Below are 22,350 nucleotides of genomic sequence, written 5' to 3'. Positions count from 1 at the left end.
AGGCACCGGCGAATGAAGTTGCTTTTTTTTTTCCGGCGGTGGTTTGAATACCGCTTGGTCAGGAAGTTTTTGTTTCTGCTGGGTACCACTGCATGACAACGATACGGCCGATACGATGCTCCGGTTGGCTTTCCTAGGCGCTGACGTATGAAATGGCTGGACCTTCCAAGCGTTGCCGAAGACTGAACACTCGTGAAAAAATGCTTGGTGGTCCCGAATCTCTCATCGCAACACTTACGATGACTGGCATTTCTTGTATGATCAAAATTGTGCCACCAAAGGGTGCAAACAATTACATACCATTGACGAGTTCAGTTTCAGTTGTAAACACCGTAGCGATATGAAAGCCAACGCCGACACAGCGATAAACTCGGCTAACACAGCCACGTTGGTAGTTCCACATCCATATTTTCACTTCCATCGAAGGCCATTTGGTGGTCGTGCCGTTGTCCGTGAGCACGACGTGGTCCGATACCTTGAGTGGCATTATCGCACGGAAGTGTCAGACAGCGCATAAAACAATCGACTACTTCCAGCAGCGACCTGGAAATTAAGTTTAAATGAATGCTTCGGCTCAAGCCTATTTCTCATATGTCTGAGTGATAGAGATCGAATAATCGGTCACCGAATGCATCTGATGAATGGTTTCTTTTGTTGTCCTTATAAAGGGATTATTTTCCCGCATTCTCAAATTTAAAAAAACTCTGAAGATACTCCACAGTTACGAATATGCTATTCACACCTAAGCCAAAACTGAATATTGCATTAATTGCTTCAATTTTCGAAATGTTCGAATCTTTGCATAAGCCTAACAAATAGGTTTAAACCAGATATCAGCTTGACCAGATAGCCCCACTTGAAATGATACGCTTTTTAGCCATTGTAGCGTTTTTTAATTTAAAAAATTCTGCACTAGAAAAAAGAAAAGCCCCGCATATTTAACAACAAAAAAAAATCTCACAAACTGAGCACTCACACCAGGAACAATAGAATATCTCCTGTGGTTCCCAATAATACGCATTCACGCAGATCTGTTTGCGACTGACGGGATTTGTTTACGGCCACATGCCAACGCTTATGACTCGCATTTCATATCGCGCGACTAGCCATCGCGGCGTCGGCGATGTACAGCTAGCAGATTTTAATGAGAGAGTGAATTGAATTCACTCTCACCCTAGGTTCGAACATCCAAACAGGACGAATTTTGTAGCCGTATGGCTGCGCTTGGGTGGATTCTAATGAGTAATTACTCCCTTATTAAAAAGCTACTTCATCTTAGGGAGACTTCCCAAAACGTTTGACTAACATCGAGGTTCAAATGTAAATGCACGACAAACCGATAAAGGATTTTTTTTTTCCATCCATTTGCATAAATTCAATCACTGGTTTGTCTCTGCGTCTCGCTGCAAATGAATGACCCTCTTCCAGACATTCAAGTAAAAAAAGAAAAGAAAGAGATCGGACAAAAGCCAGCGGGCTGCAAGTGACAGTTTATTAACAATGGTCTCTTGGCCAATTGTGGGGTGTATTTTTATAATGCTGTGTATATACAGAGTGGTCCTGTTGACTGTTCGCTTATGGTGATGTTAAAACTTTAGGCTGAAGCCTGTACCTTTTGCAGAGCTTCCCTTGCTGGGAATATTCATGTGAAAACCTGCTGCCGCCAGAAGGCCTTCGTCGTCTCCTTCGCCCTGAAGAGGAAACAAAAAAATGCACAAGATCACACAGTGAAATTTTCACCACCAAAAAGCACAAGAAAGTGAAGACTAAGAAGAATGCAGCAAATCTCTCAAGGTCCATATGTGAGCAGCAAAGTTCACTCAAGAATGATGAGAACAAGTGCACCATGATAGCATTCACAAGTATGCACAGTTTTTGAATTAAACTAGCACAAACCTAACCGAACAGCTGATGATGTTAACATGAGGAATGCAAGAAAGCAGGATCTCAAAAAACCAGGGAAGCAAACACAAAGGGCTGGAAATGGTAAATTTTTGTGACCCAAATCAGCACAAAAAAGACACGGTGGATGAATTCATGAGTTTTTACATGCCAAAACAACACAGCATAGGCTAAGATACATACTGTAGTAGAGAGCTCTAGATTAGTTTCGGACTCCTATCGTTCTGCTAGGGTGGAAGCTTGGGTAAGCTGGTAGAGCATAAAGTATACCCGACGAACAATATACTAGTAATATGAATGCGTTATACAGCAAACTGCGATCAAAGGGACACTAAGGACAAAGCGAAGTTATTCAAAATCATTTGACTACCGTGTTCAAGTGAGAAAGAGGCCAACTTCAATGAGAACAGAGCTTTCACAAGCTAGGAAGAATGAGGAAATGAAATGCTAAATATATATTGCAATCATAAGCCACCTTCACTAGCCAATTGCAATGACTCATTGTTTCAATGAAGGTCCTTGTCCCCCAATGTGCAAAAAAAAAACAACCTCACAGATCAATAAGATGAATAAAAAAAGAGTCATAGATTGGCTGTCGACAGCAGGTTCAGCTCAAAGAACAGCTGCGAATACAGACGCTTGTTTCAGATGTACTTTTAGGTGACTGCATGCAACCGACAAGTGTAAGTTCAGGTACAACTTTCGCACCTCTTTGCACACACTGCAGATTGGAACAAGGAGGAAACAATGCATGTTTGTAGCACTTTCCTGCAATACCGTATTTAAATTTGAGCGTCATGCAAACAATTTAGCAGCTGTGACTACGTTACCAAGGACAACTATTAATGAAACAAATAAATGATAGTAAACTATTAATGAAACAAATAAAAGGTAGTCTACAGGCGACCTCATTGTTGAGAGTGTAAGTACGGAATTTCAGGCAGTGGCTAGTAGAACACCATGTGCTGCTGTGCTGAAGAAAACAGGCTGCTCTTAATTCCTGCATTACTGCTGCTCCCTGACTCGAGCTTCGAGTTTTCATCAAGGGCTGGACTGCCTGACACAGTGAGAGCAAGAAGTATGTATCTAAAATAGATTATGCACTACTGAATGAAAATATATTGGCCGTCGACCCTAGTCTAATATACCATGATGATGTTGATACAGAATTTAGTAACCTAATAGACATGCTTTCTCAAATGGTTACTAAGTGCAGCAGAAATATTAGTGTTCGCTCTTACGAAGTGCCACTATGCCCTTGGATGACTGAGCCAATCCTGGCCGTTCTAAAAGAAAAGGATACGTGGTACCGCAAGTGGAGGCAACACAAAGATAATGTTTACTATCTAAACCAATTTAAGAGCCTGCGCAATAGATCCGTGTCGATGATGAGGGCACGTGAAAAATCATATTACACGTGTCTCGTTGAACAGGCTTCCGGCAATACACATAAGGTCTGGAAAATAATAAATGAAGTCGCTGGCAAACCCCGTTTGCGGCGGATTCTTCCGGAGAGAATAGATCGCAATACTACAGAAATATTCAATTCCTTTTTCACCAATATCGGCCCGTCATTAGCTGCTCAACTTCCTGAATCGCAACAACAATATATTGCATCCAGTCCAGTTCTCAATACTTTTGGAATGTTTGAGATCGAACCCGATGAAATTACATCCATTATTCTCAGCTTACCAGGTAATAAATCTGCCGGACTGGATGGAATTTACCCACGCTTGCTTAAGGACAACACTGATATCTTGGTACCCATATTATGCAAACTTTTTAATCATTCATTAAAATGTGCAAAATACCCCTCCGTACTAAAGATTGCCAAAGTTGTCCCGGTATACAAGGATGGAGACTGATCCAACCCGTCAAGCTATAGACCCATTTCTGTCCTAAGTGTTATTAATAATATTTACGAAAAGATTCTATCTAACAATATTTGCAAATTTTTAGAAAAGTATAACTTACTCTGTCAACAGCAACATGGATTTCGAAAACACTATTCAACGGCATCTGCAGTCCTAAGTTTGACTCAGTTAATTAATACAGCATTACATGAAAACAAACTGGCCGCCGTTGTATTTGTTGATTTAAAGAAAGCGTTTGATACCGTGGATCACGCTATTATGCTCAACAAATTAAACCATTATGGATTCCGCGGTGAAGTCTACCGCTTACTTTCCAGTTACATTGAAAACCGTCAACAAGCTGTAATTATGAATAATATTATATCATGCCTTCAATATTTAAAGACAGGGGTTCCTCAAGGATCTGTTTTAGGGCCCATATTATTTTCGTTATATTTGAATGACTTGCCGAAGTTCCTAAGTTGCTCGGATATTTTAATGTATGCAGATGACACTGCGATCATAGTTACAGCTGACAACCATGAGGATCTAGAAGCAAAAACAAACACTGAATTGGAAAAAATTTCAAGCTGGTTTTTTACCAACAAGCTAACAATTAATTCAAGCAAAACCAAATATATAGTATTTAGCTCAAGAGGAAAAGTCATCCATAGCAACCAAATTAACATTTTTATTAATGGCCACTCACTTGAATGAACACACTCATTTAAGTATCTTGGAGTCATTCTAGATGGACATCTTCACTGGAAAAATCAGATTAACGCCGTCTGTTCGAAGTTGGCCTCAGGCTGTTACGCCTTACTACAGGCCCGCATTTAACATACTGTATAGAATCATGGGGTTTGACATACAATACTTACCTTGATCCTATCCGGCAATTACAAAAACGGGCTATCCGAATTGTAACACAAAGCAAGTATACCGAGCCAAGTAAACCACTTTTCCAGTTATTAAATATCCTTCCTTTTGACCTTTTGCGCTCTTTAAAGATAGCGGTGTGTGCAAACAACATAGTCAAATATAATCAACCTTTCAATGCCTCCCTGTTTCGCTCATCTTCTCGACTCACAAGAAACCTTACATATAGTAACTTTAATCTACCACCGAATTATAACGTTTACAGCGAAAGATTGGTGCAGTTTTCAGGAGCCAAGGTTTGGAATGTTTTACCCCCAGAAATAAAGCAGTCCCATGAAACAAATAGAGCATTGCGAACATACTTTATGAGCCTTATTTGACATATGTGACAGTTGTCTTCGGTTTGTGTCTGTTGTACCATGTTGTTCATGAAATATTTTTTTCATTCTGCTGTAAAATGCACATTATTTTATTTTTTCCTTGTATGATGTATTTGGGTCTTTCGCCGTGATTTTGTGCTTTTCATTTTTCACAAGTGCTGTGTCATTGCCTTCATATATTTTGTTTCTGAACCCCACACTAGCCTCTGGCTATGGGTTCAGTCAGTGTTTTGGTAATTTGTATAGCAAGAGTAGAAATAAAATGAATGAATGAATGAATGAATGAATGAATGAATGAATGAATGAATGAATGAATGAATGAATGAATGAATGAGTTTCTACTCCACCATCTGCCAATTCAGTGGCACTATTTGGAACATAATTTAGCAAGACTCTGATGCCCTTGAGAAGAAAGACACTATCCCTGTTACTCTGAAACATACACTACGGAATCGCTAAATGCATACTGGATGCTGAACATCACCTCTGAGCATTTTATGTTCAAAAAGAGAGGCTGTCCGCTAGAGACAAATTCCCAAGAACAGCGCCTTACTTCCCAGTGTTTTACACACCAATGAAACATACCACTTTGCCATCACAGTTATTTTCTCAGTCAAACAACCGAGCACTGACCTATGTGCTTTACACTGATCCCATCCAAAGCTTTGTGCTCCGAGAACACAGAATTGCCTGACTGGTCAAAACAGAATCTCCATCAATCTGCAACTGCCGCTTCTGTACTAATCAGGCAATAAAGCAGGCTCAGAATAATCATAATCATAAAAAAACACCCCTATGGGTATAAGATCATTTTGGCTTCATTTGATTCACTCCTTGCAAGCTGTAAACAGCACCTCTGAGCATACAGTGCTAAAAAGCCGGTCCTGTTGTATTCAGAGCTTTCCTTATTGTGAAGAAGTGAGGTGGCATGACTTCACCTGTTTTACTCATGAGCGCATGCTATACCACGCAAGACAAGACAAGCCACAAGACAAGTAGTAATGAGGCAATCCACTTGCCAGTTGCTTTGCAAACTGCTTGCCACCAGAGGGAGGCTTCGGACTCTGTGCCTTTCGGTGACCGAGCTCACTCTTGGCAGGCCACGTGGGGAACATGGAGGGGTCCACGGGCACCGGGGTTTCATTGAAGAACTCGTGACGCAGCGCTTCCTCCGCTGTGCTGCGACGGCTTGGATAGTACGTCAAAAACCTGCGCAAACAGCTTCACTGAACCCAGCTACGAAGTGTTACGAAAGTCAGCCGGATCGCCTACATCCCATGCAGGACAACGGCCACTTCAATTGATTCCTAATGGCGTCTATCTTGTAACAGCAGAGGCGATCCTTATTCCCATTCATCCACAAACACCCTAATCTCATCTGCCCACTCGACTATCTGCCACCCTCCCACTACGTTTGCCTGCTTCTGGAATCTGCTCTGTTGGTCCAAAGAACCAGTGGTTATCTGCCCCTCACCTTATTTGTCATTCCCATGTCCACTGCGTATTGCATGCACAATAAATACTAAGCTTCGCCGACATTTCACATCCCTGGAGACAGGCCACGACAGTGAGCCGAAGCAAGCGCAAACCAAGGCGCATCAGTTGAAGTGCGCTCACTTGTTGAGCAGGTCAAAGCCCAGGTTTGAGAGTGTGTGGCCGAACCGGCTTCTCAGGTTGTTGTAGGGGTACTCGGTGAAGGTGACCTTCTTCACCAGTGGCAGCTCGGAGTAGCCGGGCCAAATCTTCTCACTAGGTGTGCCAAGGTCCTATTCAAGGCAAGAAAAAAACAAGAAATTTGCAAGCATTTGACAATGGTACAAAATGCGAATTGGTCATTTTGCATAAAGAAGGGGGGGGGGGGGGAGTGGGGCACAGAACTACTAAAAAGGCCCTCTTCTCTTGGCTAGATCACAAAATTCAATGAACAGTGTGTGCTTATTCAAATCAAGTAGATATGGACTGAATACGATTCATTCTGGGAATTGCACATGTAGAAAGAAATCATTAAAATGTTGAGTGTTCCAATGCTGCAGAATAATGGACTGAAGAACAAGCCAAAATATAGACTGTGCAATCTTCCACGACTGCTTATATGCACAAACTATCCTCTGTTGTCGTTAGACGTCTACTTCCAGTCCCTTTTCATTTATTGATGCTTGAGGGCTCCACAAGACATCCATTACTGGGAACCACAAAAACTGAAGAGCAAAGCAAAGGTAAAGAGATGTTAGCAAATGCATGGTGCACCTTGAAGATTCTGTTCAACTGGTCGATGTCTGACTTCCCTGGGAATAGCGGCTTCATTGTGAGCAGCTCGCCAAATATGCAGCCGACGGACCACATGTCAATAGGTGTTGAGTATTCCTGCGAAGGGGAATGCAGTTCTTGCACAACTGTCCCAGCATGCTCCATGCCAGAAACACAAACATCGAGCACAGCATATTGTTTGAAAATTCTGAAATACCCTATAATTAGTAAAGCTTTAGTTTCAAGGATGTCTTTTAAAGCACCATGAGAGCCAGTCACACAGTCGACATGTCCAATGCTTTTTTATACAGATTCTTCTACAACACACACACACACAACTGAAGCTCATTTTAGCACTCCCTTGACAACCTTTCTAACGCCAAACTTGAGGCCAAAATTCTGTTTTGCATACACAACCTAACGCATCAGCTACGAATGCGAACAAAATCTACGAGCATTTGCTGTGGCATGTCTACCACGTAATGTGTGGTGCCATACATAACTGAAGGAGCATGAAAAAGTGACTAAAGTCACCGACCGATTTTTTAGATCCGGTGGGACCCAGAAAATGGTCCGAATAATCGAACAGTCCGAAAAATTTGTGAGCTTCGAAAAATAATCCTTCTGCGAGAAACTGGCTTCGCCACTTCCCACGTTTCGCCTGTGTCATGCTTTCGTCATGTTCGCACCACCTTGCGTCAGGAAAGAATCACTGTACGTCACGATACCAGACAGTGCGACGCGACCCCAGGTCATGCCGTGAACGAATGCATGTGCCTTGTGAAGCAAGAACAGCCAGTTTCCATGGGCAACGACGCTTGTGACGACCGAGAGAGGTAGTCATGGGAAGACATGAGTGAAAGAATGCACGCAACCCCTACCCCTCGCCCACACCACGGGTTGTGCCATTCAAGCCGCAGTGGATACTGCAGCTGTCTCGTTTTCGAAGCAATCATGTGCGCGCGTTGTAGGCCATCTCGATGGCAATGAACAGCGCACAATTATCTCAAGTGCCAGCCATGAAGAACAAATAGTCAAGCCTATCCAGGCCAGCCTGTCCAATTGACTCTATCCTTTCAGAGCGGTGGAGAACCGGTTGGTTCTGGCAGCGATGCCTGATCGCGTCTATGTTAAGCTGAAAAAACGAATTTTCAGTTGAAAAACGATCTCCACAGTATTGCCGGCGTCAATTTTAGTCTGACAAATTGAACTTTTCGACTCCATAAAGTCCAAAATATCAGTTGTGAAAAATTTACTACATGTTCCTATGATGTGCGTGACAGTTCCTCAGTGAGGTCCGAACTATCACGCAAGCTCAAATTATTAGAGTCCGAAAAATCAGCTGGCTACTCTGTGCATGTGGTCTGAAAAAAAAAGCTAAAATAAGAAAAAAAATTGTAGTTTCTTCTAACAATGGCAAAAGTGACCTCAGAGTGCAGAACGATCGTTCCAAGACTGCAAACACTATTAGGGGCATTTAAAGGGCCACTGCCCAGGGTCTGGACATTTTTGAAAAACAAGCCCACTGCATAGATGAGGCATCGAAGATAACCTCTGCAAAATACTAGAGCCATGCGCGCCCCGAAAAGCTGTGAAAATTCAAATCAAAGCCCGCTCGTTCTTTCCTTCAACAAAAACGGGCCCGGCCCACTACTCTGAACCCCGCTGACGTCAAGGGGGGCTACTTTCGCTAAAGGCACTCCATTGGTGCATCGTTCTGACTGACGGGAGAAGGTTGGGCGTAGCCTTGGCGTCGCGTCGTCTGCACAAGGCTTTCCGCAGCGCCTTCTGTTCTGGCTCATGCCTACAAACCCGCATGAAGGAACAAAAAAAAAAAAAACTGCGGAGGGAGCGTGCGGCGACAGCCTTGAACCCTAGCCATAAAAAGTAAAAAATAGTAAAACTGAGGGAGTTGGTTCGCCCCCCATCCCCCCTCCCCCCGCCGTGATCACCTCACGAACCGCTCTGCGTACGCGCTCCCTTCTCAGATTTTTTTCTTCTATGCAAGCCCTCCAAAACAAGGTTTTAATTACTAGTGCAGCAGAGCCTTTCCCTCGTTCGCCCACTTGACCGCTCCGCACACACACCGCTTATCTTTCGTGCATCTTGCATACGCCTTGACTCCAATGAATGACATATGCTTTGGAGCGGAGAAAAGACACAAACACACAGAACACAAACACGCATGGAGAAAAGCAAACGGGCGGTTGCCGGGTCCGCGCTTCGCCGTGTGTTTCGAACACAACCGACTTCCGCCCCTCCGCTCGTGAAACGGTGGGGAGGCCTAAAAGAAAATGAAAAGGTGGCTCGTTAACTGGGAATGACAAACAGATGTATGAAAGGATGCGCTCGCTAACAAGTCTAGGTGGTCGAGCCGATCGCGCCTCTCGATCGTTCAGTGTGCGGAGAAAATGCAAAAACCAAGAAAAGAATTCTATTGAAGGCGGGGCCATGACGTCGCCCTGTGACGCACTCCACAGACACCACGCCTCCGGCTTACACAGGAGAAGGAAGGGGTGATTTTGCCTTGCCGAGCCTACTCGACGAGGAGCGGGAGAGAAAAATTTCGAGGAGGGAATGGAAGGAGAGGAGGCTCGCTCAAAGTGAGGTAGAGAGTGTTTGGGATTATGGGGTGGGCAGGGGCCCTTTAAAAGAGAGGCTACCTGCATGCCATTTCTGCTATTCCTTTGAACTTGGTCATCCTATACCAACTAGTCCAACCCCAAAATGCCACCTCAATGCAACATGTGATAAAAGGAATTATACACACCTTGATCCCAAGAAGCAATTCTGGTGCTCGATACCACATCGTAACAACGATGGGGGTGTAGTGCTTCAAGGGTGACCCATACTCTCGAGCCAGACCAAAGTCGCCCACCTGAAAAGGCCAAAAAAAAAAAGAGAAAAAGGCATACCAAAACTGACCACTAGGAAATAATGGCTAAGCCAGTAACATCACAGGCTAGCAACACACCAGTGGCTCAGCTCTATCAAGGCAATGCACAACACACCCGTGTTTTATTTTTTTAATAATTGGGCACATTCTTTATGGAAGCAATTGTACCAACATCCTCTTGAAATCCATCTTGCACCAGGGTAGTACTTGAGTAACTCAGTGTTTTGAGTAGCAGGTTACTTGGAACGGTACGATTTAAAGCCCTGAAACTGCACATAGGGCTACGAGGGAGGACGTCATAGTGGAAGGCTCTAGATTCAGGAAATGAGCGCCAAGCAATTTGCCATAAAAAATGTGCAAGATGCCAGTGCTAAGAGAGTTGAAATAGCATCACGTCAAGTAAAGCAAAAGGCCGTGTTACATGTTCATAAATGCTCCATGCAGTTCAACTGACCTTGAGGATGCCCTTGTGACTGAGCAGGAGGTTGGACGTCTTGAGATCTCGGTGGAGAATCCAGTTGTCGTGCAGGTGGGCCACAGCCTTCAGGAGCTGCAGCATCAACGTCTTCACCTCACCCACCAGGAAGGGCTGCTTCATCACCTCCATCAGGCTCTTTAGGTCGTGCTCCACATAGTCCATGACAATGTAGATCTTGTCCATGTTGCTGCCCACCACTATTTCCTGCACAGACATTGTGCACAGTTATAGAACCACTAATTAAAAAATTAAAAATGAATCTTCAACCATGGCCACAGAACCATATCCACCCAAAACATGCCCGAGGTCTCACACATCACTTTTAGAATGAAACACAAAAAAGAGTGGAAGCAACAACAAGGATGACAATACTTTACTCTGCATTCTTGAAGCTGACACTAAGCAACAACGTTAAACTGCGAATTTCAGAAAGTAAACAAAAACTTCGCGCTCGTCTATCTAGCTTAAGATGATCATCTTTATGCTATTGCGCAAATCGTTAAACTCAGTGAAAGCTTGGTACACACAGCACGACCATGCAGTGTACCCTGGTGTCTACGATGCTTCAAACTACTGCTTACATCAGCACTGTGATGTCACACTCTGTCATATCCACATCGGTTGGTTAATGCAGCGTACACCAGTGCCTCTACACATGCCTTTGGAAAATCGTTCATGTCATCCGCTTAAAGGTACAGTAAAAGCTCGTTAATTCGAATTCCACGGGGCCGCCAGGTCAGTTCGAATTAACCCGAATTCGAACTAATGAAAGTGAGCAAAAATGTACGCGTTTGAAGACCGGAGGGCATGGAAAACATTTATTTACCAAAAAAATCTGTCATCTTCTTCTGCTTCTTTTCTCTGAGAGCCAGAGTAGTCGCTCGGTCTTCCAGCGCGCGAATGCTACGTAGGGAGTCTTCTTCCCCTTCTTGAAAGCTGAAGAAGAGGCGCGCGACATTCAGCGCTCCCATAACTTCAGCCGCGGACGGACGCACGGGCTCTTGCTCCTCGTCGTCGTCCTCGTCTTCTGCCTCTTCTGGGACGGACTGCTCCCCAACAACTTCAGCGACAATGTCATCGTCACTTCGGACACCGCACACTGCTGCACCGCTGTCTACCTCGACGTAATCGGCAAAACTGACTTCCTGAAGTACGGCACGCACAGCCGCAGGCAGAGGCTCCTGACTTCCGTCATCGCCACTGTCTTGTATATCTTCGGCAGCAAAGCCACAGTGGTGGAAGCAGTTTGCAATTGTGGTCGGCGTGACCTGCTCCCATGCACGCACCAACATATGCATTGCTGTGAGCAATGTGATGGTGCTGCTTTTGTCGTTCTCTGTGCACAAAACCATGCGCTCGAGCATGTGGCGCCTATAGAAACATTTAATGTTTCTAATGACGCCCTGGTCCATCGGCTGTAAGGCCGCAGTCGTGTTGGCAGGTAAAAAGACTAGCCTTGTGGCTTTCAGCTCGGCGTCGACTTTATGTGCCGAGCAGTTGTCCACGATGAGGAGAACTTGTCGTTTGGCTAGCTCCATCCTCCGGTCGAACCTGTGCAGCCATTTTTTGAACAAATCGCCCGTCATCCACGCCTTGCTGTTGGCGGCGTATTCAGTCGGCAGTGTTCGGATGTTCTTAAAACATTGAGGCTTATGTGCCTTCCCGATTATAAAAAGTGGGACCTTCTCCGTCCCGGTCATATTGGCGGCGACCAAAACAGTAATACGCTCTTTGCTGCGCTTGCCGCCAGCGCAACTGTCCCCTTTAAATGTTATTGTTCTGTCAGGCTGAAGCTTATAAAATATAGCCGTCTCATCAGCATTAAATATATCTTGTGCCGAGTACCTCTCTAAGTACTGCTGCAGGGCACCGCTTCGCCACGTCGCACACGTTTCCGCGTCTACTTCTCTTGCTTCAGCGGACAACACCCGGAAGACAAGATTATGTCTGTCCCTGAAGCGGTGAAACCACCCCTCGGAGGCGACAAAATCTTGCACATTCATGCGCAGGGCGAAATCGGCCGCCTTCGCCATAATAATTGGGCCGCTCAGCGGTATATCCGCGCTTCTCATTTCTTTCACCCACGTGATGACAGCAGTCTCAATTTCTGGATACTTTGCTAATCGGAGCCTTTTCCTGCTGTTGGCGAAATCTTCGGCTTCGTAGGCATCCTCGATAGCCTTTCGATTCCGGACGTACGTCGACAACGTGCTAGGCGGAATTCCGTGCTTTTTCGCGATTTCCACTTTGCTGGCCTTCCGTTCGTCCACTTCGCGTAAAATCGCAACTTTCTCCTTCACCGTCTTGGCGCAGTACTTCCCACGCGAACACATCTCGCGGACACAAACTCACTGCGAGCGACGTGAAAAACGAGGGCTAACGAGTTCCAACTACGCCGTTTCCCGAAGGAGCTGCTGCACAAAAGACTGGCTGGTACTTGTTCCAGCACAGTAGCGGCGCCCCGATGGTTGCGCCATCTATCGTTCTGCCGTGAAAGCTTCCAACGATGGTTTCCAACAGCGACGCTTGGCGGCGCGCAGTTCGAATTATCGGTGGCGGCGCCAATTTTTGAATGAATTAACGAGCTGTTAAGCGCATAGACTTCTATGCACTGCGGACCGGACCACGACAACTATTTCGAATTATCCAAAATTTCGAATTAACGAGTTGTGAATTAACGAGCTTTCACTGTATAACATAGGTATGACATAAGAGACTTGTGTGCACACTCATTTGCACGCACAATGCAAGCATGGCGTCAAGCAAGCATGCTACCCCTCTAACCTGTGCTGTGCACCTCCTCCTCACTCTATTGCTTGACTCCATCCGTGGCACAATGTTTATGCTATCAACTGCGTAAATTGTTGAACTCACTGAAAGCTTGCCTGTACACGCCGCCTCACTCTTGCGCTCACCTCATCCTCACTTTAGTCTCTAAAGCGAGCACCCAGAGTACCACACTATGGTGGCGGTGCAAACTTGCGCTACATGCAGCACTCCTGGTGTACAGTGTTCTAACTATTGCCTACTAGTGCGACACGGCAATGCATGTTTTGTACAAGGCTTCCTGTAAACAGCTTTTGCTCTAAAATGTGCCAAAGTCGCCAGTCTAAGTGTCTCTCTCTCTAATCACTGCCTTCCACAATGATGTACACACTGTGACATTATGAAATGCGATTTGTACCCAGATCTCTCACATTCCCAGAACATGCATACAAAAACAAAAATAAAACAAGGTTATAACATGCGTATTCACTGCTTTTAACAATGGAGTACGATGACATCATGAAATCTGACCCGAGCACTGACCTCACAAGGTCCTGGACTACAAAGCTAGAACAAGTCATAACAAGCTTTAGATTGCGTTCAGGAAACAATCCTTGCTTTTGTGTTGACGGAATCAAGCTCTAAGAGGAAGCGATGGCATAGCCGGTAAGCAGCACTGTGCTAGCTGTCAAAAGTGAGCATGTCAACACAGCTGCAAGACTGACGCCAGAGGCACTTACCCGGACTGTGACAATGTTTGGGTGCTGTGCCTTCAGCAGGGTGTTGATCTCTCGCAGGGACGTGATTGGAAAGCCCTCCTTCTCCTTCTCCATCTTGAGGCGCTTCAGCGCAACGATCTCGTCTGGGGAGGACACAAAAACGATGACACATTGTCAAAGCTAAATCGATGAACTCACTCTGATGCACTGCACACAGGTGCCCTCTACACAAGTAATAACACAATCTCAATCCCATTCCCCACTAGGAAAAGAAAGAGAGTGAGAGAGAAAGTCAACATGCTGTCCGCATAGCTTTGAAACCGACAACTTCAGGCCCTTGGTGCTGCCATCCAAAAAGCTTAGCTGTCTTACAAGTGGTGTTCTCGGTGTGCTGCGCTCTTTAATCCCCTGAGGCCCTGGGGTTCAATTGTTTAATGTGTTGCATCGCAGCCCCAAAAGCCACAGGGTCACAGTGTTTTTTTCAGAGTGACAGTAGTTTAGAAAGGATAAACAATTTAGAGTAAGAGCAGTAAAACAGCATGAGGGTGAAACAACAGCAGAAGACAAAGAGTGTGCTCTCTGGTGCTGTCATCTTGACCCCAAGCGCTTTGTTTACTCTGACAGGAAAAAATGTAGCAATTGGGCCAAATAAGTGCGCTTTTCAACAAACAGTCCAATTTCCATACTAGTTCAATTCTTAAAACATGCACTAAATGCACCGGCGGCAGCACTCATGTTGTCCCTCACAGCCAATGTGCTGCTGATGACACTGGCACATCAAATGATGGTGAATTTGACAAAAAGTGAGCTTCTAGTGAGGCATGACTTGGATGTAACCACTTAGACATAACCACTTCAGCGATACACTAGCCCTGCTTTTTCAGTAAACAAAAAAAAAATGCAGCAGTTCAACTCGCCGAACTGAGTTTCACGTAGTGAAAGCTACATAAGCATGATTAAGCATAGGTTATCGTTGGTACATTTTTTGTTTCCTCAATTCCCCCCCTCCCCCACATTTCACAGCTGCTTATTCATCTTCATTGATTGGCTTGATGGAGACAAAGACTGATCGATGGTCAGGCTCATGCCAGAGACTAAGATCTTGACGCCGTTACGACAGCCTGACAAAGGGAACATGGATAGTTGCACACGTAGAAGGATTCTTAAGCGTGCTCCCCTTCCACCAGTGTGTCTGACTGAGTCAAGCGCATAGCTCTGGTTATATACATACACCCCATACCCGACGTCAAAACTATGAATTGAATCACGTGACACAACGCGATTACCACGTGGCTTTCTTACTGCCTTTGCCGATAATTTGCAAGGTCGAAATTCAAGGTTGAAGGTCAACAGTGACCACATGGTTAGGTATATGTGCACAACAACACTAGCCGTGACTTATCTCAAGATCGTTTCAAGGTCATTCGGAGGCTCATGGCGAAATGTGTCCCAGCTATAGCAGTGTAGCTTTCGCTACACAAATCCTGTAAGTAAATTCACAAGTAAAATCCTAACAAGTAATCCACAAGTAAAATCAAAAGGTAAAAAAAAACAAGTAATCCACGAGTAAAATCACAAGTAAAATCCTGGCTAGTTACGTTTAGAAACTTTAAAACGGTACACAGACATAATGGCTCGAAACACTCTGAAGGTCTTGTTGACATGTGTTATGAAGCACGGTTGCTTTTTTTTTTTTGTTGTTGTATCCTCCTAATCTACGTGTTTAACCTACTTTTTCAGTGTGTGCAAGTGTGATTGTTGTTCCTATCAATATGTGTTTTTCTTCTTCTTTTTTTTTCCTCTTTTATATTGCAAACCATGCAATTTTGTCAGTACTGAGTCTGCACTTTGTTTGATTGCCGTGGCCCGCCCACAAGCGCCCTGTCTTGTGCTTCCACGGGCACACATACTTCCATGTGTAAATATGACAAAATAAATATGTATGTATATATATGTATACAGTCAAGACCACTTATAACAATATTCAAGTGCCATGGAAATACCATTGCTATAACCAATAATTGTTATAACAGGGTTGTGCCGAAAAAAAAAGAAAGGATGACAAACTTCAGAGCATTTATTGACAGTAAATACCCAGAGGGGTTTGATTGTTCTAATGCCTGTAAAAGCTCGTTAAATCGAACTTCAGGGAACCGGAACAGTGTTCACTGATGACCAAAGCACCGCCATGACTGCGCCACCGGGAGCTTTGTGCACCTCCACGTCACAGGAATCAAGCCGGCTTTTTGGAAGCTATTCTTATGGGAAATTCAAGAAGCATACAGAAGCAAGGGTGCGGTGACAGCTGACAAGAGAAAAACCGTGCTGGCTGCATGCACGTGCGCTGCACTGACTGATTAGGGGTACGCATGGCGTGCGTAGCCAATGCAGCAATGCAGCAGCTCTCCTGACGTGATGACGCCTGCCTCTTTTGCTTTCGTGGCGTTGCTGCGCCAGCTTAGTCCATTGGTCGGCTCCACACATTTACGCTTTTGTGTTGTAAGCATGGTTTTGCTGGTGTGGTTGTAGCATTTCTTTTTTTTTTTTTCTATAATGGTTGACACTCAATTACCAGATTTAATTGTTATAACCAATAATGTGCCTTGACAGCATTGCTATAAGCAGTTTATTTTACCATAGAACACATGGCAAAGCTGATGGTGCCATGACTGACCATTGTTATATCCGATATATTGCTATAACCAGTATTGTTATAAGTGGACTTGACTGTATATATGTACAAAAAACCTGCTCTGTGCTCACCGGTCTGCTTGTCCCTTGCTCTGTAGACCACACCGTATGTGCCTTCCTCAATGCGGTTGAGACAGTGGAACTCCTCGACGCTGCGGCAGCCCTGGATGGCCGGCAGATACGGAGGCAGTTGCACCGAGGCATCGTCATCTTCACTCAGCGGTGAAGCCTCGCCTGTCATGTTGACATCCGGCACCTCCGCCGCTGCCTTTATTTCCTCCTTCATTTCTACAAAGCAAGGGGGTGACCTTATACACACTGCTGACTTCACCGCCCATGGTTAACAAAACAAAAACAACAGCAACAACAAAAGCAAGAAAAATGAAAAGTGAGTTAGATTGCTTGTCAGACAGGAAAACTTTGGCAAAACAGCGTTACTATGCCGCTGGTGCATGCAAAAGGAAGTTTGTTGCTGAAGAGCAGTAGCGGGGTGAGTGTGTTGCTTCTATGAGGCAATTCTAGTAACGACTCACATGACGTGCATAACACAACTGATGCTCAGCCAACAAAAGCTAGCAGGGAGGACATGCACAATTCTGGATGCTGACTGCTTTTGCATTTCCACAATGGCAGCATTTTATCGTCATTCACTTCATAATTTCACGAAGACAAAAACGCCCATGCAAAGAGCAAACAAACAAACAAAAAAACAAAACAAAAAGACAGATTGGAGCAAGAGTGATGTCTGCTGAGACATGAAGATGATTACGATGATGAGGAGGAGGGCAGGGGGAAAGGAGGAAACGTAACATTGCTTATAAACAGGGAAAAATCAAAAGTGGGCTCAACGGAAAGTGATGGCTGAACAACTGTTTTCTCTTCAGTTCCGTGCAATGCCTGCTGCAACCGAGCAGCAAACTTGACCTAGCAGCTGATATCAGACTTGCCCCAAGCGTGACAAAGACATAGATGAACCACCCCATTGTTGTCAGCAAAGCAATTTCACCATTGACAATGCGAGGTATACAGTAAAACCTCGTTGATATGCTCCTGGTTTATACGATTTCCCTGTTCCTAAGCTGAAAATCGTGGGCATTAGAAATGCCCCATAAAGTTACCCTATTTTTCTCTCAGTTAATATATTCCTAGATAGCACAATTACCCGGCTACTATGTTTAAAATTTTTGCACATATGCACAAAAAAAAAAGCGGGGGGGGGGGGGGGGGGGGGGGGGCATGAATAAGAGAAATGCAGCTGTTTCTTTTTGGTGTATAAGGCGAAGCATTTGAGAACTACAACAATGTGATTACATATGGGGGGAGGGCTGGGTCTGGGAAATGTAGCATAAAAAGCATAAAGGCTGGGTCAGAAAGTTGTTTGTTTGTTTATTGGGGTTTAACGTCCCAAAGCAACTGAGGCTATGAGAGACGCCGTAGTGAAGGGCTCCGGAAATTTCGACCACCTGGGGTCGAAATTTCCGGAGCCCTCCACTACGGCGTCTCTCATAGCCTCAGCTGCAGTGCATAGGGCGTAAGGGGGGTGAAGCATCCGCAAATGAAGAGGAAGAGATTTTGACTACTTTCACAATGCCGGCTTCAAAAGTGTCTTTAAAAACGTGATCAACGAGGTTTTACTGCACACGTTTTGCCTCATAGTGCCAATGAAATAAGGGGGCAAGCACAAGCTGAAATTTTCCGCTTGACCTGAATTGTGACAGGTAGTGGGCAAAGAAAAGTGAAGTGAAGAGTAATATTGAGTGTAAAAGAAAAAAGTTCACTTAAGAGTTTTCAGTGGCAAGAAGAAGAAGAGCAGTCTACAACCCTGAAAATGCTGCCTCACTTCCACTGAACTGAAAATCACTCCATCAGTGAACCTGGCATCAACGCCAAGACATATGAAAGACAGCCGAGTACAAAAGGCGAAGGCTGAAAAATTAATGGCATGAGGCTGCTCACTTGTCTCTATGTGTGCAACATTTTGGACAGCGTCTTCCGCATCACCACTCGGTTAACACACTGATTACAAAACCTAACTGACCAACAGAATGTTCAGCTGTAAAGCCCAGCTTTAAAGTTTGGCTGAAGAACAGATACATATGCAGGAATTTCCTGCAATTCATGCAGTAGCAAGTAACTACTGAGCCAACACCAATGGGAATACAGACAGGGAAGGAGGAAGAGACAATGAAGAGAGGAGAAAACCCAGTAAACTGCCTCTGAAACCACAGCCATTCCGCAAAGAAAGGGGATGAAGCAGGTGGAAAGGGGAAGAGATGGAAGAGAGTAGGAGCAGCGATCACACATGACCTAGAATGTGCACAAGTCAAAATATCGCTCAAAGCAATCTCCACAATCTGCGGATAAAGCTTAGGCCCCTGTATGATTGATCCACTAATTCTGGGGATCAGCAGTGCAACTGAAGAACACATGTAAGTGCAAGGCTCGCACAGCATCAAGCGTCGATTCAGAAGTGAAAAATGCACATCAGAGATGTTTTCCTTGCACGAAATCCATGCTAAACGGACCCTGAATCAAGCCTGAAGAGACGGCTTGCATGCACAGTGCATAATCTCACTTCGTGTAAATCACACAAGCGTGAATTCCAGAAGTGCAAAATACCAAAGAACAGCCACAACTATGGCAACAGAACAGTAACAAAAACAAGACGGGAACACAAGATGCAGCAACACTTCTAGTGAGACAAATACAAAAGGCCCCATGGCCGTCCAAAAGGGATCATAATAGTATACACAAATACCAATGCTAGGAATCCAAATAATGAACCAAATACCAGCTTGGTGAGAAAGTGTGAGTTCAATCCAAAGCTAAAGGACTTGCATGTCTCTGCGACGAACCACTACATAATATGTGATCATCTTTCTTGTAAGCTTGCCCAGGAACCAATGACGACGAATGATGGGAGTTGGGGGGGGCTTGCTAAGCCTTTTTGACAGCTTTCAGTGTGTTGTGGGAAATGGCTAAAGCTTTGCTGATAACACTGACAAATTACCCAACTCCAGCGAACAGATACTCTTCTGCTGTGTACTCACTTGCAAACTTATTCAAAAATCTGTCACATTTCTTCAGAAGCTTTTCGAGGTCAGCACAATCAGGTCCTCCCTTACCCACATTGGCAGCGTCAACCTTCCCCTCTTCCGAATACTTCTCATCTTCCTCCGAATCTTCTTCACTGCTGCTGCTGTCTGCAATGAAAACAGGCCATGTGCAACGCTTTTTAAAGCATTGTCAAGCATTGGTTCCCACCTATTGTGATGAATGCTCACGGTAATGAATGCACAGATGTGCCAACATATGCACACAAGAGAAAAGGCAACAAATGTACAAATGGGCCAGCATACACACACAAGAAAGATTACACCAACACGAGATAGCTTAGTACGTATGACTTTATGCGATGGTCTTGCAGTACTTGCTGCCAAGCAGTTGATGCTGGCATATTAACCCTTTGAAGGTTTTTGCCGTATATGTACGGCGGCGGTTTTCTGTCCCGCAAGGTCTTTGCCGTACGGGTACAGTTTCGATCTTCCGTTTGAAATTTTGCGCCAAAAGAACAATGCGTGCTCACTGGGGGGTGCTGCCACCTCTTAGGACTTACAAGAAGTGTTTGAATTTTGTGCTGCTTCTTACGGAGATAAGCAGAACTTATGTCTAGCTGTAGCGCGGCGGCACAGACTGCAGCAACACCCCATTTGTATAGTTTTGGTTTCGCCGCGTGATCGCAACGGAGTCGCACGAAATTTGAGTTTTCTTTTTGTCAGCACTATCTTGCAGGGGCTGCCGAAGTTGATTTCTACCTTTATTGGCGCTGCTCTTAGCTTGCTTATCACCGTTGCTCGCGAGGTATTCTCGCCCTCTGTGGCAATGCGCCTACGCGGTTTCGATTCCGCCGCGGGATCGCAACGGAGTCGCGCGAAACGTGTTTTCTCTTTGTGGGCACTGTTTTGCAGAGGCGGCGAAAGTTGATTTCTATCTTTATTGGTGCTGCTCTTAGCTTGCTTATCACCGTTGCTCGCGAGGTATTCTCGCCCTCTGTGGCAATGTGCCTACGCGGTTTCGATTCCACCGCGGGATCGCAACGGAGTCGCGCGAAACGTGTTTTCTCTTTGTGGGCACTGTTTTGCAGAGGCGGCGAAAGTTGATTTCTACCTTTATTGGCGCTGCTCTTAGCTTGCTTATCACCGTTGCTCGCGAGGTATTCTCGCCCTCTGTGGCAATGCGCCTACGCGGTTTCGATTCCGCCGCGGGATCGCAACGGAGTCGCGCGAAACGTGTTTTCTCTTTGTGGGCACTGTTTTGCAGAGGCGGCGAAAGTTGATTTCTATCTTTATTGGTGCTGCTCTTAGCTTGCTTATCACCGTTGCTATTCTATTCTATTGAACATTTTCCAGTTGTGAGTGATGCTGTCACCAAAGTACTGTTCCTAATTTTTTTTTTACTATTTATTCTCGATTATATACATTTTGTAGGTTCAAGATCCGCAATAAAGTAATTTGACCACCTGGGAAAGTTTTCTTCAAAATAATTCGACCCTCAAAGGGTTAAGTGCATAACAGCAGGGATACAAGCCATGTTTTTCAAAGTATGATTATTTTCTTTTCATTCATGCTCTAAGCTTTTTATGAGACCCTTGAGTGTAGGCACAGGTGACATCTGGTAGGCTACAGAAAACACATAAAACCAATGGGAGTAGCTCATTTTGTTAGGGGCCTTTGCTTTGCACGTGTAGTATATATTTGCTTTACTGCTCTATCATGCGTAGAAAAAGTGCAGCACAGCTCTGTGGCTCAGAGCCAATGGGTCAGGTAAGAAAGAAACTTACACATTAGAACCTGATGTAAAAAGTTTGGATATTAAAAAAGAAAGAAGGTAAACACAGCACATCATGGCCAGGGACTCGGCCATAGACACCATATTCATGTCATGAAGACCCAATGCTCATGCCAGATGGCATGCAGTAAAAACTATATCCCCACCAGCCACCATCACTGTATAACAAAGCCCTTTACAGTGTGGTGTGAAGGCTGGTGTTTTCAGCTGTCCAAGACATAAAAGGGAGGGCACATTACATTAAACCACAGAATTACACTTGGTAAACACTATGTCAAGTTCGTAAAATGTCTCTGCCCAGTTTTCAAAGTCAATGGAATCCTCCTTGACCTGAAGAATGCCCAACCATGATGCCCTTTGAATGATGCTTCCTCAGCAGCAGCAGCAGCAACCAATTTGTCTCATCTCGGGTCTTATTTTACAGCATGCTGAAGCTTCAATGCTCAAATAGAGCATTAACCAGCCCACTGATGTGCATCATGGAACAGGCTGCAACCTAGTGAAGTATGTTTCACTGATGTAATCATCATCATCATTAGCCGAACTACACTCAGTGGAGGACAAAAGCCTCTCCCGTATCTCTCCAATTAGCCCTTTCCTGTGCTGCCAGCTGTGGCCGTCTTATCCCTGCAAACTATCTAGTCTCAACCACAACCTAACTTTCTGCCGTCCCCTGCTATGCTTGCCTTCT

At 44.8% G+C, this 22,350-nt stretch overlaps 1 protein-coding gene across 4 annotated transcripts in view; it reads right to left on the bottom strand.

The window, feature by feature from the left end:
* Positions 1 to 1,478: 1,478 nt before the first annotated feature.
* Pitslre (cyclin dependent kinase 11B pitslre) overlaps positions 1,479 to 22,350 on the bottom strand; it is a 46,108-nt gene continuing 25,236 nt past the window's right edge. For 2 of the 4 annotated variants that reach the window (XM_089573502.1, XM_089573503.1), the window contains 9 exons: positions 19,862 to 20,014; positions 16,884 to 17,099; positions 14,142 to 14,263; positions 10,612 to 10,839; positions 10,032 to 10,139; positions 7,262 to 7,378; positions 6,632 to 6,780; positions 6,034 to 6,223; positions 1,479 to 1,691 (listed from right to left, as the gene is read on the bottom strand). In XM_089573502.1, coding sequence (XP_089429628.1) covers positions 1,587 to 1,691; positions 6,034 to 6,223; positions 6,632 to 6,780; positions 7,262 to 7,378; positions 10,032 to 10,139; positions 10,612 to 10,839; positions 14,142 to 14,263; positions 16,884 to 17,099; positions 19,862 to 20,014 — 1,388 coding nt within the window. In that variant the 3' untranslated portion in view covers positions 1,479 to 1,586. The remainder of the gene's footprint in view (positions 1,692 to 6,033; positions 6,224 to 6,631; positions 6,781 to 7,261; positions 7,379 to 10,031; positions 10,140 to 10,611; positions 10,840 to 14,141; positions 14,264 to 16,883; positions 17,100 to 19,861; positions 20,015 to 22,350) is intronic. The other 2 variants (XM_089573504.1, XM_089573505.1) reach the window with 1 other exon arrangement.

The sequence above is a fragment of the Amblyomma mixtum genome, chromosome 2, assembly GCF_055824585.1.
Source record: "Amblyomma mixtum isolate Tamu chromosome 2, ASM5582458v1, whole genome shotgun sequence".
NCBI lineage: Eukaryota > Metazoa > Arthropoda > Arachnida > Ixodida > Ixodidae > Amblyomma > Amblyomma mixtum.
Note: the sequence above shows the minus strand (reverse complement) of the source record. Positions and strands in the feature narration are given on the sequence as shown.